At 34.2% G+C, this 14,587-nt stretch overlaps 2 protein-coding genes across 2 annotated transcripts; one reads left to right on the top strand and one right to left on the bottom strand.

Moving 5' to 3' along the window:
- The first annotated feature begins 1,438 nt into the window (after positions 1–1,438).
- On the top strand, positions 1,439–6,454 carry LOC120218553 (small RNA degrading nuclease 5-like). Its single transcript, XM_039215476.1, is given in 16 exon segments — positions 1,439–1,497; positions 1,569–1,672; positions 1,780–1,836; positions 1,918–1,983; positions 2,118–2,251; positions 2,349–2,458; positions 3,187–3,306; positions 3,417–3,445; positions 3,447–3,488; positions 3,961–4,020; positions 4,379–4,434; positions 4,793–4,853; positions 4,971–5,238; positions 5,465–5,646; positions 5,723–6,018; positions 6,325–6,454. Coding segments are annotated over 15 exon segments (1,695 nt in total). The 5' UTR covers positions 1,439–1,497; positions 1,569–1,582; the 3' UTR covers positions 6,449–6,454.
- A 4,190-nt stretch (positions 6,455–10,644) lies between these two features.
- Positions 10,645–11,603, bottom strand: LOC120218401 (receptor-like protein 35). The gene is made up of 2 exons (XM_039215344.1): positions 11,191–11,603; positions 10,645–11,142 (listed from the first exon to the last, which is right to left on the bottom strand). The coding sequence occupies exons 1-2, from the start codon at positions 11,368–11,370 to the stop codon at positions 10,819–10,821; spliced, it is 504 nt and encodes a 167-aa protein (XP_039071275.1). The 5' UTR covers positions 11,371–11,603; the 3' UTR covers positions 10,645–10,818.
- Between the last annotated feature and the right edge of the window lie 2,984 nt (positions 11,604–14,587).

The raw sequence follows: 14,587 nt of genomic DNA on the forward strand, positions 1-14,587 counted from the left end.
GCTCTTCAAGTGATCCCTGAATCCCCCACAAATGCATTGCATGTGCTGCACTTATGTTGCTTTGCCTCCCCTTCACCATTCTCATTTCCCGATGAGATGGTCGCGTGTTTTTGCATTTTCTCTCTTAGTTGGAGGACTGAACCAGAAGATTCCGGTGGTAAACGTGAAGATGCTGACTCAGCTGAATCCTAGGCTAGATGTGATGACATATCCTCGTCATCATAATTACCCACCTGTGTATCCCCCTCGGCATGTACAGACACTGCAAGTATTTCCAATCTACCCTGTGAATTCCTCACAAGGCCATCACATTCTCGGAAGTACTGGTTCAATTTCACAGATCTGAAAAACAAGCAAATGAAAGACTGAACGCTTGAACAAGAAAATGACTATATAAACCGTAAACCACATAAACCATACAGCTTAGTAACACAGAAAAGTCTATTCAATCCCAAAACAGCATCTATGGACACTGAAGAAGTGTCAAAAGGGAATTACAGGTGCAAGAAGCATTAAGCTACTATGATAGTAAAATTCCCAACTGGATACAAGTTTCTGTGTACTAGCCAAAGTTTAAGCTTATGTTTGGTTATATACCTCCCATCGCTTTGCTTTACTCATGTAGTTATTACAATGAATCAATAAAATCGAAACAAACAATATAACAACACACCAACCTCATTCAACTGCCATTGAAGCATTCTCCTAAATTCCAATTTCAATTTCATAGAAAATCATGCCGGCGGTCCGGAAAACACTTTTGATGGATTAAATCAATCACTTTCACATAACTTGCAAATGCTGACGCTTGAATAACGGAGCAAGCAGACAATACTTTTAAGTATTTCAGTAAATAATGCTAAAAGTGAAGTGAACTTATAACCACAGGCAAGAGAAAAAGGATTACGAGTTCTATTTTAAAACTCGATTTTAAATTTTTTTCGAGTCTAAGTTTATAAAATTATGAGTTTTATTTCTTGGGGATCATAACCCCTTTATTAACTGATTTAAGAATCAATTATTGTATGTACTTAAAACTCTGTCATTCATTAAATTATAAATATAACTTTAATAATATCTACACTTTTATTTTCATAACACTTCTAATACCTTATAATTTTATAATATAATTGATTAGTTAACTTTTGTCATGTTTTATGATAACAATATACATTAAAATGTTCATAATTATGGAGTTTAATTTAACAGAGTTGAATCGAGTTTTGTTCGTACCTAATTAAAATAATAAAAAATATAATTTCAGAATTAATATAAACAAAACTGGTTTAGGAATTAAATCGATAAAAAAAATCAAGTTTACAGGATTAAAAGTAGTTTTCTCTTTCCACAGGATATTAAAACGCAGCGTTTTGGAACTTAAGAAAACCCGGTTCAACCCAAACCCACGAGCCACAACTTAGCATTTAGGGTTCACACTATTTCGATCACTATATTGTACCTTCTTCCAATTCCCTTCTCTGCCGAATTGCCTGTACTTTTTTATTTATTTATTTATTTTGCTTGTTTGGGTTCCCAGAAAAAAATCAAAGAGAAAGTAAGACGATTTATTTTTTTGAAAAAAATGGCCTCTGTAAAGGAAAAGAGTGATGGGGCAATTTCAGAGGAGGAAAAGAAGGAGAGCTCTAATTATTTTGATATTTATGGACCTCAAGTACATCTTTTTTTTTCTCTTCCTTTTAATATTTTCTGTATGGATTCTGTTGATTTGTTTTAGTATAATGGGGGAATGGGATGAAACTTAAAGCCTTCTTTTTTCAGGCAAAAGCAGAACTTGTTTTCAAGACGCCAGAAGCTGACAATACTTTGAATTTGCAAGTAAGTTTATGGAAACCGACTTTATGGAAAAAAGAAAAAGAAACATGGTTGAAGTTTAGGTATTTTTTGTTTTGGTTCCAGGATGTTCAAGGACTTGTTACCTGGGTTCTTGCCGACGGATTCATGCCTTCCTGGGTTTTTATTAAGGTAAATAAATAGTATAATTTTATGTATTGAACTTTATACTTGGTTTCCTTATTAATGCGTGGAACAAAGTCTTTCATTGTTGGGGTTTTTAAAAACTTTTATAAGAGCATGTTCTTATTTTATATTGTTTGCAGAATAAGCCACTGATTCCGAAAGTTGTTATGCTTTATGTCCCTGGCTTGGATGCAGCTTTGTACTTGGCTCAATCCATGAAACTTTCTGGTTTGAAACAAAGTTGTGGCAATCCTCGGCCGCTTTTAGCTCTTAGGTTTGTAATAACTTTGTTTCTGCAGTTCTTGTCTATTGGAAATATGCTCGGTGTGAATTGCAATGCGTTGTGTTTATGAATCTGTTTTTTATTATAGCTGTGTATCCGATGGGATGCAGACGATAGATGCTCTCCTGACTTGCAAGGTGAAGAGAAAGAGAAATGTGATCGAGTCAGTTAAGGAAATAAGCCAGCTTGCTGAACAAGGTGCAAAATCTATCTTTGAAGTTGAACGGTCCACTTCTTTGCTTGCATGAGTTTCTTACTTGTATGGTGGAATTAGATTCTCTACAGGGTTAGTTGGGTTTCATTATAGGATTGTCTGTCCCAACTTGTGTGACTAGAAAAGCAAAGCTTTGGGGACAGTAAACATGTGACATTTACTCATCTGGCGGTCTTAACTAACTTTTATGAGACAGAACAAAGGTATTTCAGCTGTTCTGCATTTGTTGATAGTGGGCATTCCCAGTTCTTTACTATTCACTCTGAGTTGGGCTGCAATCCTCTTATTTGGCTGTATTGTGATCATAAACCTTTTAAAAAAATAATGGAGTGTAAATTCTCCGTAATAAGAAAAATATTCTAATAAGTAGAAATATATATCGTAAACAATTATGTTCAGTTATACAATTGATAATGCTTTCTGGTGTCTATGTCCTACACATTCCCTTTTCAAATTTGTAAATTCAAAATCATAATAATCAATAGGTACTGTGATTAAAATTTTTCTTTATAGTGTCTGCAATTATCAAAATGTTATATTTAGGAGATGAGATGGTTCCTGTTATGTTGCATAGTTTATGTTGCCACTTGACATTCCTTTTGTTGCTTTCAGCATTACAACAATACAATGTTATTCTTTTATTATCTTAACTTATTTGAGGATCTCTGTCAATGGAATAACATGTTGATAATAAAATTGTATCTTTTGGCAGAAACATCCATCTCTTCAATGGACTCTGCAGAACTCTCGAAGGAGATTCCTTTCCCCATTACATATTATACACTTACAGCAAAGGAACTAGAAGACAATGGATTTTGTTGTGATCAACAAGGTCCAAAAATTGTTTTTCTCTGACTATTACACATACTTTTCTTTGCATATTAATCTTGCTTCTTCATTGTTCAAGTGTCCTTGGTTCATTCTTGGATTTGTTCCACGCAGATTTTCGTTCTACTCTTCCTGCTCCTGATTGGATCTTCTCCATATGAAATATTAGCACTTGATTGTGAAATGGTAAATCCTGTGTGTCAGTTTATGAAACTTAATCATAATGACTCTTTACTTCTTATTTGTGAAATGTGATAAAATCTTGTAAACTATTAGATGGAGAATGTACAGTGACAAGATAGTGTTACTTTCTTCCGAAGAAAGATAAAACCCTACATGAGCTTGAGTCTTTCCTAGAATTGCCTTTGTTGGCTAATTTGTCTTCTTACCCCATCTATGGTTTGGAAGTAATCTATTTGGTCGATAGTCTTTTATCACTTATCTAATATTGAATTTACTAAAGTTCATCTCTGGTCTGAATTTATGTTATTGTTTGCTTAAGCTGAAAATAATTTTTTACATACTCTTGAACCATTGTGCTTCTTACCTTTGGAAATGGCTATTGATTTTCTTGTATTTGTGTAGTTAATCTTATGTGCTCAACATGATGGACTTTGTTTATTTCTCTTATTTTTTTTGTCTTCTTATGTTCATGCAGTGCGTAACAAGTGAGGGTTTCGAGCTTACTAGAGTGACCCTGGTTGATATTAAAGGACAGGCATGTTAAACAGAACAACTCTTCTTTTTTTCATTTTTCTAATTTCATGTATCCTCTTATTGTCAACTATTTATTTGCATAATAGTCATATTACATGCATATTGTATTTGTAGATTTAATTTATGTTGGCTTCTTTTATATAATTTTGCTTGTGGCCTGTGACTGGCATTTATTTTTTCTAATACAGCTCATGTGTTATATCTCTTTTTAACAACTTTTTTTCCTGAACATGTTACATATTCCTGTAAAAAGTACGGGGAAAAAGAGCGAACAATCTTCTTGTTGCCGCGTCATGTAAATGTTACAACTCGTTTACTTGATAAATTTTCTGAAGCTGCAATGATTGTTTTGTTGATAGGTTGTAATGGACAAATTGGTTAAACCATCAAACCCTATCACTGATTACAACACAAGGTAAATGTTATTTCAACTGTTGAAGTTGGGTCGTAATATTATATTTTGTTCTTGAATTGCAGACTTGACGAGAGGCTTTAATTGGTTACTGATGAAGGCATTTTAATGAAGATTATGTTTCTTTTATCTACAATCTCTTAGTGCCATGTTATTGGTATAGATATTAGTTGGTCAAGATTATGCTGGTTATTTTTTGTGTAAAATTTTCTCATGTTTCAAATTATGTCCGAATTTGGATCTGAAGATTTGATATATTCTGTCCCAACTCGGAGAACTTTCTCCCTCTCTCTACACACATATCCTTTTTATTATCTCCTCTCGATAGGCCACTTCATAGTTTTCTTTATTGGTTACGCAGGTTTAGTGGAATAACATACGAGATGTTGAGTGGAGTTACTACGACTCTTCAAGATGTTCAGGTTCATTGTCCTTCATTGACCATCACTAATCAATAATTTACTGCAATATTGTAATATCAATGTTTCATTAAAAGTTATTTCATATATAAATTATTGATAGTTGCTTCTCATCTTCAGGAAGATTTTCTAAAGCTGGTTCACAAAGATACCATCTTAGTCGGGCATTCCTTGGAGAATGACTTGTTAGCTTTGAAGATTTCTCATGATTTGATAATTGATACCTCTGTATTATACAAACACCCTCGTGGTGGGTCTTATAAAAGCGCTCTTCGAGTTCTTGCCAAGAGATTTCTTTCTAGGGAAATACAGCAGTCTGAGACCGGACATGATAGCATTGAAGATGCAAGAGCTGCTATTGATTTGGCTCTGTTAAAGATTAGAAATGGCAAGTAATTATTTTCTATGTATTCACACATTTCAACATCTCAAGATAAAATTTGATATTTTACTGGAGTCAAGGAATGCAGCATCTAGAAATTTGTACACTATGTTCTTTTACATCAAGAACTCAAATATAACTTATAGCGGAAGGTTTATCATACGGTTATTTTTGTGTCTTGATGTATAAACTTGTATGTAATTTCTTGTAATGTCTTTGCTTCTTGTGTTAGGACCTGATTTTGGTTCGCCACCATCCTTTATGCGCAGAAAGCTCCTTACTCTTTTGGGTGAGTGTGGCAAGACCTGCTCTTTCATTGATGATATTTCCATAGTCAAGCGATATGCTTCCGAGTCATCCCATGCAATCCCGGTTTGCTCTGATGATGAAGCACTTTTAAAGGCTAGAAAAGAGGTAAGGCTTATTGCTTTTCTGGTATACCTTTATCTATCCCGTCTGGCTTATCAAATTATATTATGTGTTATGCTAGGTCAAGAACGATCGTGTACACTTTGTATGGACACAGTTTTCCGAACTGAACTCCTATTTCAGAAAACAAGCCGAGGATGATTTAAAGTTGAATGGAAAGCTTGCAGAGATGATATCGTTGCTTACATGTGATAAGAAACCTGATAAACAAAAAGGAATCAAATACAAAATTTCAACTGAGCTAAAGGAAATATTAACTCGCATTGACACTAGGGTTCGTAGTCTCCACACTGCATTACCCGCTAACTCGATGTTTATAATATGCACTGGACACGGGAACATAGCCATTGTTCATAGGTACGTTTTGCTTAACCTGAAACTTATATACTGCTTATGTCTTTTGATGATGTTTCCATGATCCATTCTCAAGTATTCTATCATTGTTGCATAATTTGGTTTGACATCGATGAGGCTGTAGTCACCTGAACTTGAAGGTGAATGAGGAATATGAATATTTGTCCGATATGGGTGTACTCAATTTTTCATGTCCGGATAACTAGACGTCAATAGTTAGCTTTTCAGTCGATCTTTTTCTTTTTGTCACTGAATTTTCAGTTGTAATCTTAAATTTTGGCTCGGTTTTTCTGGTGTGCATGGATGAAGATTGAGGAAAATGCTGACTGAGCAAAGTGAAACAAAGATTCCACGTGAGAAACTTATCAAGGTATTGGAAGAGCTGCAAGCCCAAGCTGAGGTAGCTTTATGTTTCATTGGTATGAAGAATTAGATACTAAAAAAAACATTATGCACTAATTTGTCTTGCAATTTTCAAGAGCAATATGTAAGTTTTACAGGCTATTACAATTTTAACTAATGACAATCATTCTTTTGATGCTGTACTGGGAAAATCCTGTAAACTATGATGAGAATTCTATAGCGCTGTTGTTGTTCATTAAGAGTCTTGTGCAGTTCTCGTTCCTGTTTCTCTTTACTTATTCTTTCAGGAGTGTAAATAAGACATTCATGTTCGAACGGAGCTCAAAAGTTGGCTCGGACCGTTATTGGACCTCAAACTTATGTTGCTCGAGTTATTGTGTGAACCGAGTTCAAATGAAGTAAAGATGCAAATGGGAAACTTATATTATAGAAGAAAAATGTTAGATGATTGGCAACCCCTACTCTGAAATTTTACATAAACACAGAGGATTAAAAAGTTCTTTTTCCTGGACCAGCTTTATAGTTTATAATGAACATTCAAAATTAGCTCCATGCTGGACCATAAACATGTTTATGCAATTGAATAATAGAAGTTATAGTTGGAAGAGTGGGATGTGAAAAGAATCAAAGACATGAAGGGAGCAATCATAGTGGGATTTGGGCTTTGAAAGTTTTGCAGAACTCTTATTTTGTCAAATGAAATGATTATCCTAATCCCATGTTTAATCTAAAAGGATTATGAATTAATTAGTTCTGCTAATGAGTATTGTATGGATAAAATTTCATGTCCGTAATATATCATTAGCGATTATAAAATACATTATATAGAAAATAGATAATGTTGCCTTTTCTATCCAATATTCATCGGATGACATATATTTAATAATAAGTTTAAGACTAAACTACATGTTTATTATCTAAATTATTATTTGTATTCCGTTTTGATACTCAAACCTTATTCTTTTTTCTAAAATCATATCTAACATTTAGTTTAGGTTTCATTTTGGTACCCACCACTAAAAACTTAACGGTGATGCTGAAATGTCACCAAAGGGTAATTCCACGTCATTATAAAAAATAAAAAAATATCACGTCAGTAGTTCTATTGTTTTTAACGAAGGGTATCAAATTGAAACCTAAACTAAATGGTAAAGACAGTTAAAAAATATAAAAATTCAGGTACCAAAACAAAATAAAAATAATAATTTAGGTACTAAACTTGTAGTTTACCCTAAGTGTAAAGATAAAAGCAACTAGGGTTGTGAGATAATAATGCTGGGAATTTCAATTAAAGTGCTTGATCATTTTCGTTTTTTTTTTCTAACGTGGTATATGTGTTTGTTTTTTGTTTTTGTTTAATTAGATATATAAATTTATAAAATATTCTCATTTGGTATTTGAATTTTTTTAAAAAGTTATCAAATTAGGGTATCATATATGATTTTTTTTTTCGAGAAATGAGAAAAATATAAAAATGAGATTATATTTCGAAGTTAATTTAACCCCAATTTCATGAGCTGTCAGAGCAACACATTTCATCAAGCTTGAAATTACACTGCTCGCACCAATATATGATGCCAAGACAAATGTCTTTACACATGTCTCGCAATTAATGAAATACGTATGAAAATTTCATGTCAGTAATATATTTTAGTAGTTAGTTAATTAACGATTTTTATTTAACAAAACATTAAAATATCAAATTGTAAAATGTTAAAAAAATAGAATAAAATGACTATTTATACCTTCATATATATATATATATGTATGTATATTCAATAGTTGCAACTTGCAAATTAGGTTGCCGATGGCATTAGTCCCTTCGTTGTGCTCTAATTTCTTTACAACCAAAGCTTCGTTTTCCATGGCGGGCTCGGATGATATTTGATCCTATACACAAACCAATATTATAAAGGCATACCACTTAAAGATACTCTTAATGTTTAATCAAAATAGTTAACTTGATTTTATTTTTATTTTGGAGTATTTTGTCTCAATATTTCATTTTAGAATAAAATTTTCATAATATTTAATTAAATAGTCACTTTAGCCTTTATTCTTAACCTTGAGATCGTAGGATCGAGTCCTATGGAGGGCATTTCATCTCCTACGAAAGTTGTTCTCAACCTAGTGTTGGGGGCAACCTACTATCTTACCTCCCCTTACCCCATTACATATGTGAACAAGAGACAACCATTTTTTTAACCTTTATACTTTTCTTTTGGAGTATTTTCATTCTCAACGTTTCATTTTTTAAAAAAAATCGTTATTTTAGAGCGTTTTGACAAACGATTTCCATGTATATAGAGACTTTTTTATCTAAAAAAAATGCGTAGGATAAAAAATACCCTAAACACAGAATGTGTCGAAAAGTAATTTTTTACTTTATACTTATTTTTTATTGGTTGAAAGTCCTAAAATAGACTGCAAATGGTAGAAGTGAGGCCTAAATTGGCTCCAAAGACCAACCCGAACCTCCACACTTATGAAAAAGAAGCAGGAGAAGTTCCACAGAAGCACTATCAGTAGGCAAAAAGCCTCGTCATGACGCAACATCATCAACGAATAATTTCAAGAAAGTCGGAAACACATCAATGGGTGTTATCATATAACTTACAGATAATACATAAAATATTATACATTCTCAATACATCAGATCTTACGTACAACTAAAACAATCTTTGGAAAGGGACTGATTAATCGAATCGAATTGCTCACTAATCGGAAGATAATCTGATTTTAGTGCATCTGATGATTTCAGTAACGATTCGATCAACAATTTCCCAGTAAGCCTCCCTCCATTTCTTATTCACCAAGTAAACAACCCCGAAAAGCCCCCAGAAGCCAACTACATACCCTGCAAACATAACGGCTAGCAGCAATCTCCACTCTCTGGATTGATCTTCACTATCATCAGATGTTTCCGGAGCTGGGAAATTGTCGTCGTCACAGTTGATACCATCAGGAGCTCCACACAAGAATTTGTTGCCAATGTATGCTAATCCATCTCTACTCAACGTATCAAAGTGTGGACTCGTCGATATTTTCCCACTTAAATTGTTGTACGCCAAGTTTAATGTCGAAATCGAATCCAACAGGGTCAATGAAATCGGGATTTCACCACTTAGATTGTTGTAACTGAGGTCCAGAGATTCAAGGAGACTCATGTTTCCTATGGTACAAGGGATGTTACCAGAGAGACGATTATGGGAGAGATTAAGTGCATAGAGCCCTTGCAGAAGGCCTATTTCTGAAGGAATATTTCCGGTCAGATTGTTGCATGAAAGATCCATTCCGTTATTGTATGTTCGAACCACATCGAATTGCATTGACAATCCCTTAGCCACCATATCCACTTCAACACCAATGTAACGTTCCGAGATGATAAACCTGAGAAGATCTCCGTCTTTTGGTCGGTTTACTATCGTCTTTAATCCGGATAACTTATCGGGGATTGGACCAGACAGCTGATTGTTTGAGAAGCCAATGAATTGAAGATTTTCTAGAGCACATATCTCTTCCGGTATTGAACCATTGAACAAGTTGTATTCCAACACAAAAACTCGAAGGTCTTCAAGGTCTCCGATGAATTGAGGGATCTCTCCACTGAATTTGGTGTTTCTCATGTCGATAACCGTTATTTTCTCAAATTTATGAACAACTGAAGGGAAAGGACCATCAAATTGGTTCTGACTTATATCTAAAAATCTCAATCCTCTTGCATGTTGAAGTTCCCCTGGAATACCACCCGTAAGGTTATTCGAGCCAAGGTTAAGGTACACTAACGATCTGCAATTTACGAAGCTGGTCGGAACTGTTCCGAACAAGTTGTTGTTGGAAAGATCAAGCAGCATAAGCTCATTGTTTTCTTGACATAGAGAAAATGGGATCGGACCAGAAATTCGATTATCAGAGAGTGCCAAGTACCTAATGTTGCCCTGACCAACTTCTGAAGGAATGCTACCTGTGAAATTGTTTTCCGACAAATCCAAGGCTTGTATGTTGTCGAGCCGCCGAGGGATCGATCCCTGAAGCAGATTGCTTCTTAATGTAAGTGTTGTCTGCATGAAAAATGACTTTAGCTTAATGCTAGGTGGGATGTCGCCTTGGAGTGTGTTGAAAGAAAGATCTAAGTAACCCAAATTGGGAAGATTGAACAACCAAGAAGGAACTGTTCCTGATAGGCTATTATTGGACAAACTTAATGATTCTAGTTTGGTCAGGTTTGATATGAAATCTGGGATTTTACCTCCTATATTACATGAATCTAGGTACAAAATTTCTGGCTGAAATGTTGGTGGAAAGGGTTGCTGGTCTACTTTCACAGTTAGTCCACTATATCCTAGATCTAGAATATACGGAGTCGAGTTTCGGAAGAAAGAAGACAATGAAGGGATTGACCCGTTCATGTTGTTGGAGCCTACAGAAAGGCAGCTGAGGTTATGGAGATGGCCTATGCAATCCGGTAAGTTTCCGGTAAAAGAGTTGACTGCTAAGTCTAGATACCTCAGATGAAATGGTACAAATCGTGTCCGGTATCGGTCCATGAAAAGAGTTCTGCATCAAAGATAAAAATTGCAGGCTTTTTAAATTGGATATTGAAGATGAAATCTCACCACTCATGTTGTTCATGTCTAGAAACAAGTGTTCCAACCTCGAAAGGTTCATCATGGAGGTAGGTATCTGACCCTGAATGAAACTATTGTATGCTCTGAATTTGACTAATGAGGTGAAGTTGCCGATGGAGGGTGGGATGGATCCAATGACACGGGGAGATTATATGTCGATCGATTCTAATCCGCGCCAGGGGACCGCGAACATAGAATGGAGATCGACAGTAAGGTCTGAGTTGTTTCCCAAATAAAGTATCTTTACTTGAGGAAGGTAGGGGATATGGCCTTGCAGGTTTGATCTGGTGAGGTCAAGAACCCTAAGATAGGTGAGATTGGCCAACTTACTTGGGATTTTCGTGGCAAAAAAGTTGAAGCTCATGTACAATTCAGTTAGTCTGGTAAGGAAGAGAAGCTGTTCAATTGGAATCTTCCCCGAAATTTGACAATTTGATACGTCAAGCAACCTAAGCTTGGTAAGATTCGATATCGGTTTAGCCCATAGAGCTGATTGACACACTTCAGATAGATCAACACCACTCAGTTAAAGTTTTCTGAGATTTTTCAGCCCCTGTGACCAATTCAATTTCGACGCATACAAACGTCCCCTATTGATGAATGCATATTGAGAACCTGAATGAATTGTCATAGTAGACGACAAAGAAGGGTAAACAGATGAGTAGTCCAGAATGACCGAAGAACACGAAAGATCGAGTTCCACGAGGGAAGTAAGGTTGGAAAACTGAGTTGTAATTGAATCCTCGAACATAGCATTTGACAGATTCTGATAAGTGAGTGCAGTGAGGTTTGAGAATCCTGAAGGAACCTCTGAGAAGCTGAAGTTGTTGAAACCGAGGTCAAGATATGTGAGATGAGTAAGTGAGAAAAGTGAAGAATGGATGGTACCAATAAGAGCAGTAGATGGGGCATCAGATGTTGAAACAAGTTGGGAATTCATGTCCAGAAAAAGGTTCTCTGGCTCAGGATTCCGAAGGTCGATGACCGTCACATGAAACGTGTCGGAACAGTTGATTCCGTACCAGCTGCAGCAGTTTTGGCCTTTCCATGAAGACAAACGATTCGAAGGGTCTGCCATGTTCGATTTGAAGCTCATCAATGCTTCTCTTTCTCGTTGAAGACAAGCATTGATAACAAGAAGTTGGGAAGAAATAAGGAGTAGGAAAATGAAGGTCATGATGATGACAAAGGAATTTCTTGAATTTGATCTGTTAAGAGATCCTACTGTTCTTATAGGAACAGTTGCTGAAAAACTCCAGTTGAATTATTGTTATTTTTGAAGTTTTGATTGAAAGTGACAAGTGAAACAGCTTGGAATGAGACTGAAAAATCCCTGTTGAATTGAATTACTTGAAGAAGGGGCAAAGTGATTCATGTTTAGTATGTCGCATTGTATTTTCCTTTTACCTGATCAATGACTGAACAAGGTATTATATATTACATATACTTGATGCCTTAGGAGTCAAGTCAAAGTTAATCTAGGCCTCTCTCACTCGCAAAAGCCACATATGCTATTTGAAACCTGGTTTAGTTTACGGAATTTCTTAGGATCTCATGAGAATACATGTTTGACTAATCGATCGGTGAAGATGCCTGCTCTCGACCACTATTGAGTTTCATTACTTGATCTTATACCATCCAACATACACCTGCCTGTTCCAAAGGATATATTGAGACTTTCGTATTGTAGAACTATTCGCACTTAAATCAGGACTTGAAACCACTTTCCAATTAAAAAATTAAATCAATTAAATCCTTTAATAAAATTTTAATTACTAATTGTAGCGCTTTTTCTTATATTAGTAGCATGCGACACATTGCAAATCTACCACGTAGAATTTATAGATCCTTTAAAATAAAATAAAATTTTAAAATTTTATTAAAATAATAGTAAATTTATGAAAACATCACTCGACAATATGATATATAGTATCAATGAGAAATGATCACGTGCGGCAGCCTTAATATGACTAAAAAGAAACGTTATCGATTTTGTTATTAATTTTTTTTTAATAAAATCGGTAAAAAAATTACCGGAAACATTATTATTTCTACCGGTTTTGTTATTATTTGGCCCTTTACCGGTTTTATTAACATGTTCGGTAAAACGCTACCGGTTTTGTTATTTTTTCTATCAGAATCGTTAAAAAATATTAATATTTTAGGTAGAAATAATAATGTTTTAGGTAATTTTTTACCGGTTTTGTTAAAAAATAATAACAAAACCGGTAGCGCATTTCCTTATCCGTATATTAAGGGTGTCGCACTGTAGAACTTCCCAGTATCAATTGATCTAGGAAGGTTAATTTTTTTTATATAGAAGCGGTTAATTTTATTAAAAAAAAAAAGAAAATATTTAAATTACAATAAAAGTTTACAATCACAACCGTAAACTAAACATATATAATAAGAATATTTTCTTAAATACAAGAAAATTAGCCACTCAATAACACACAGAAGGACCATACAAGGAAAATGTTAAAAAACTTAACCAAATAAACTCGAACAAGAGATAAATATGAATAGATCTGACTGCATCGACAAATGAACCACAAAAGAGAATAAAGCTATTGGAAGATCACCGACATACCGCAAATCAGAATCGAACGATGTGAAGATACTATCCATGAACGCAAAGCGCATATCCCAATTAGGGATATCAACGTTCTGTAATTAATATCAAGATTGATGTCACTATCGATCCTAAAGCTGAAGAAGAAAAAAAAACTAACAGCTAATATAAAAAGAGAGAGAGAAATAGAAAACAAACCCTTAGTTAATTAATAATTCTAAACAGGTTAAATATAATAATTAATGTTGTGATGTGATATATGATATCAACTTATCTAAAAGAAAATATTAAATTCAACAATCAATATTGATAAATTTAAAATATAAAAATTGAATCGAGTAAAAGAAAATAAAATCCAAGTTTGTTTCCAGAAAATTAGAAAGATTTAATTCTATTTAAAATTCTATTTATTGTTTCTTGTTTGACTTAAACTCAGAGTTATTAAATGAGGTATTTAACTTAAGGAATGAGCACCTGGAAGTTCGTCCAAGAACTTCCGAGTCCACACGTAATAATTTAGGCACTGGACTTTTTCGTATTTCAATTCATAAAACAATTAAAATATATAAGTTGCTATAGTATCAGAATTTTAAATGCCTTAAAGATTGAAGCATTATTATTATTATTTATTAAATATATATTCAAAACAATTATTCCTAGTTCCGTCGTATTTTTCTTCTACATTAAAGTTTAGGTTAAGGGTGGTTCCTCTATTTCAGGGTTAGGATATACCTAAAACCTAATTGAGATTTACATATGAATTTATAAATTACCCGCAAAGAACGATAGTGATAGGATTCGATTTTTACTTTATAAACTTAAATTTCTGAATCCCAACCACTTATGTCAATACTCATCGATGCTTACTTCTGTGATTGATATAATGCTTCAAATATTTTTAAAAAATAATGAACACTTGTGGTGAAGGCTTTTCTTAACATGAAAAACATAATTTTTGTAATCACTATTTTAAAGAAAGATATGTCCTACAAAATGTGTCCTTTTAGTA

Source organism: Hibiscus syriacus, unplaced genomic scaffold (genome assembly GCF_006381635.1).
Source record: "Hibiscus syriacus cultivar Baekdansim isolate YM2019G1 unplaced genomic scaffold, ASM638163v2 tig00110198_pilon, whole genome shotgun sequence".
NCBI classification, from domain to species: Eukaryota; Viridiplantae; Streptophyta; class Magnoliopsida; order Malvales; family Malvaceae; genus Hibiscus; species Hibiscus syriacus.

Coding starts and splice junctions, on each gene's coding strand:
- LOC120218401 (XM_039215344.1), bottom strand. CDS start 11,370: ATGAGCTTCAACTTTTTTGCCACGAAAATCCCAAGTAAGTTGGCCAAT. Junction 11,143..11,190: donor ATCTCCATTCTATGTTCGCG/GTCCCCTGGCGC, acceptor TCTCCCCGTGTC/ATTGGATCCATCCCACCCTC.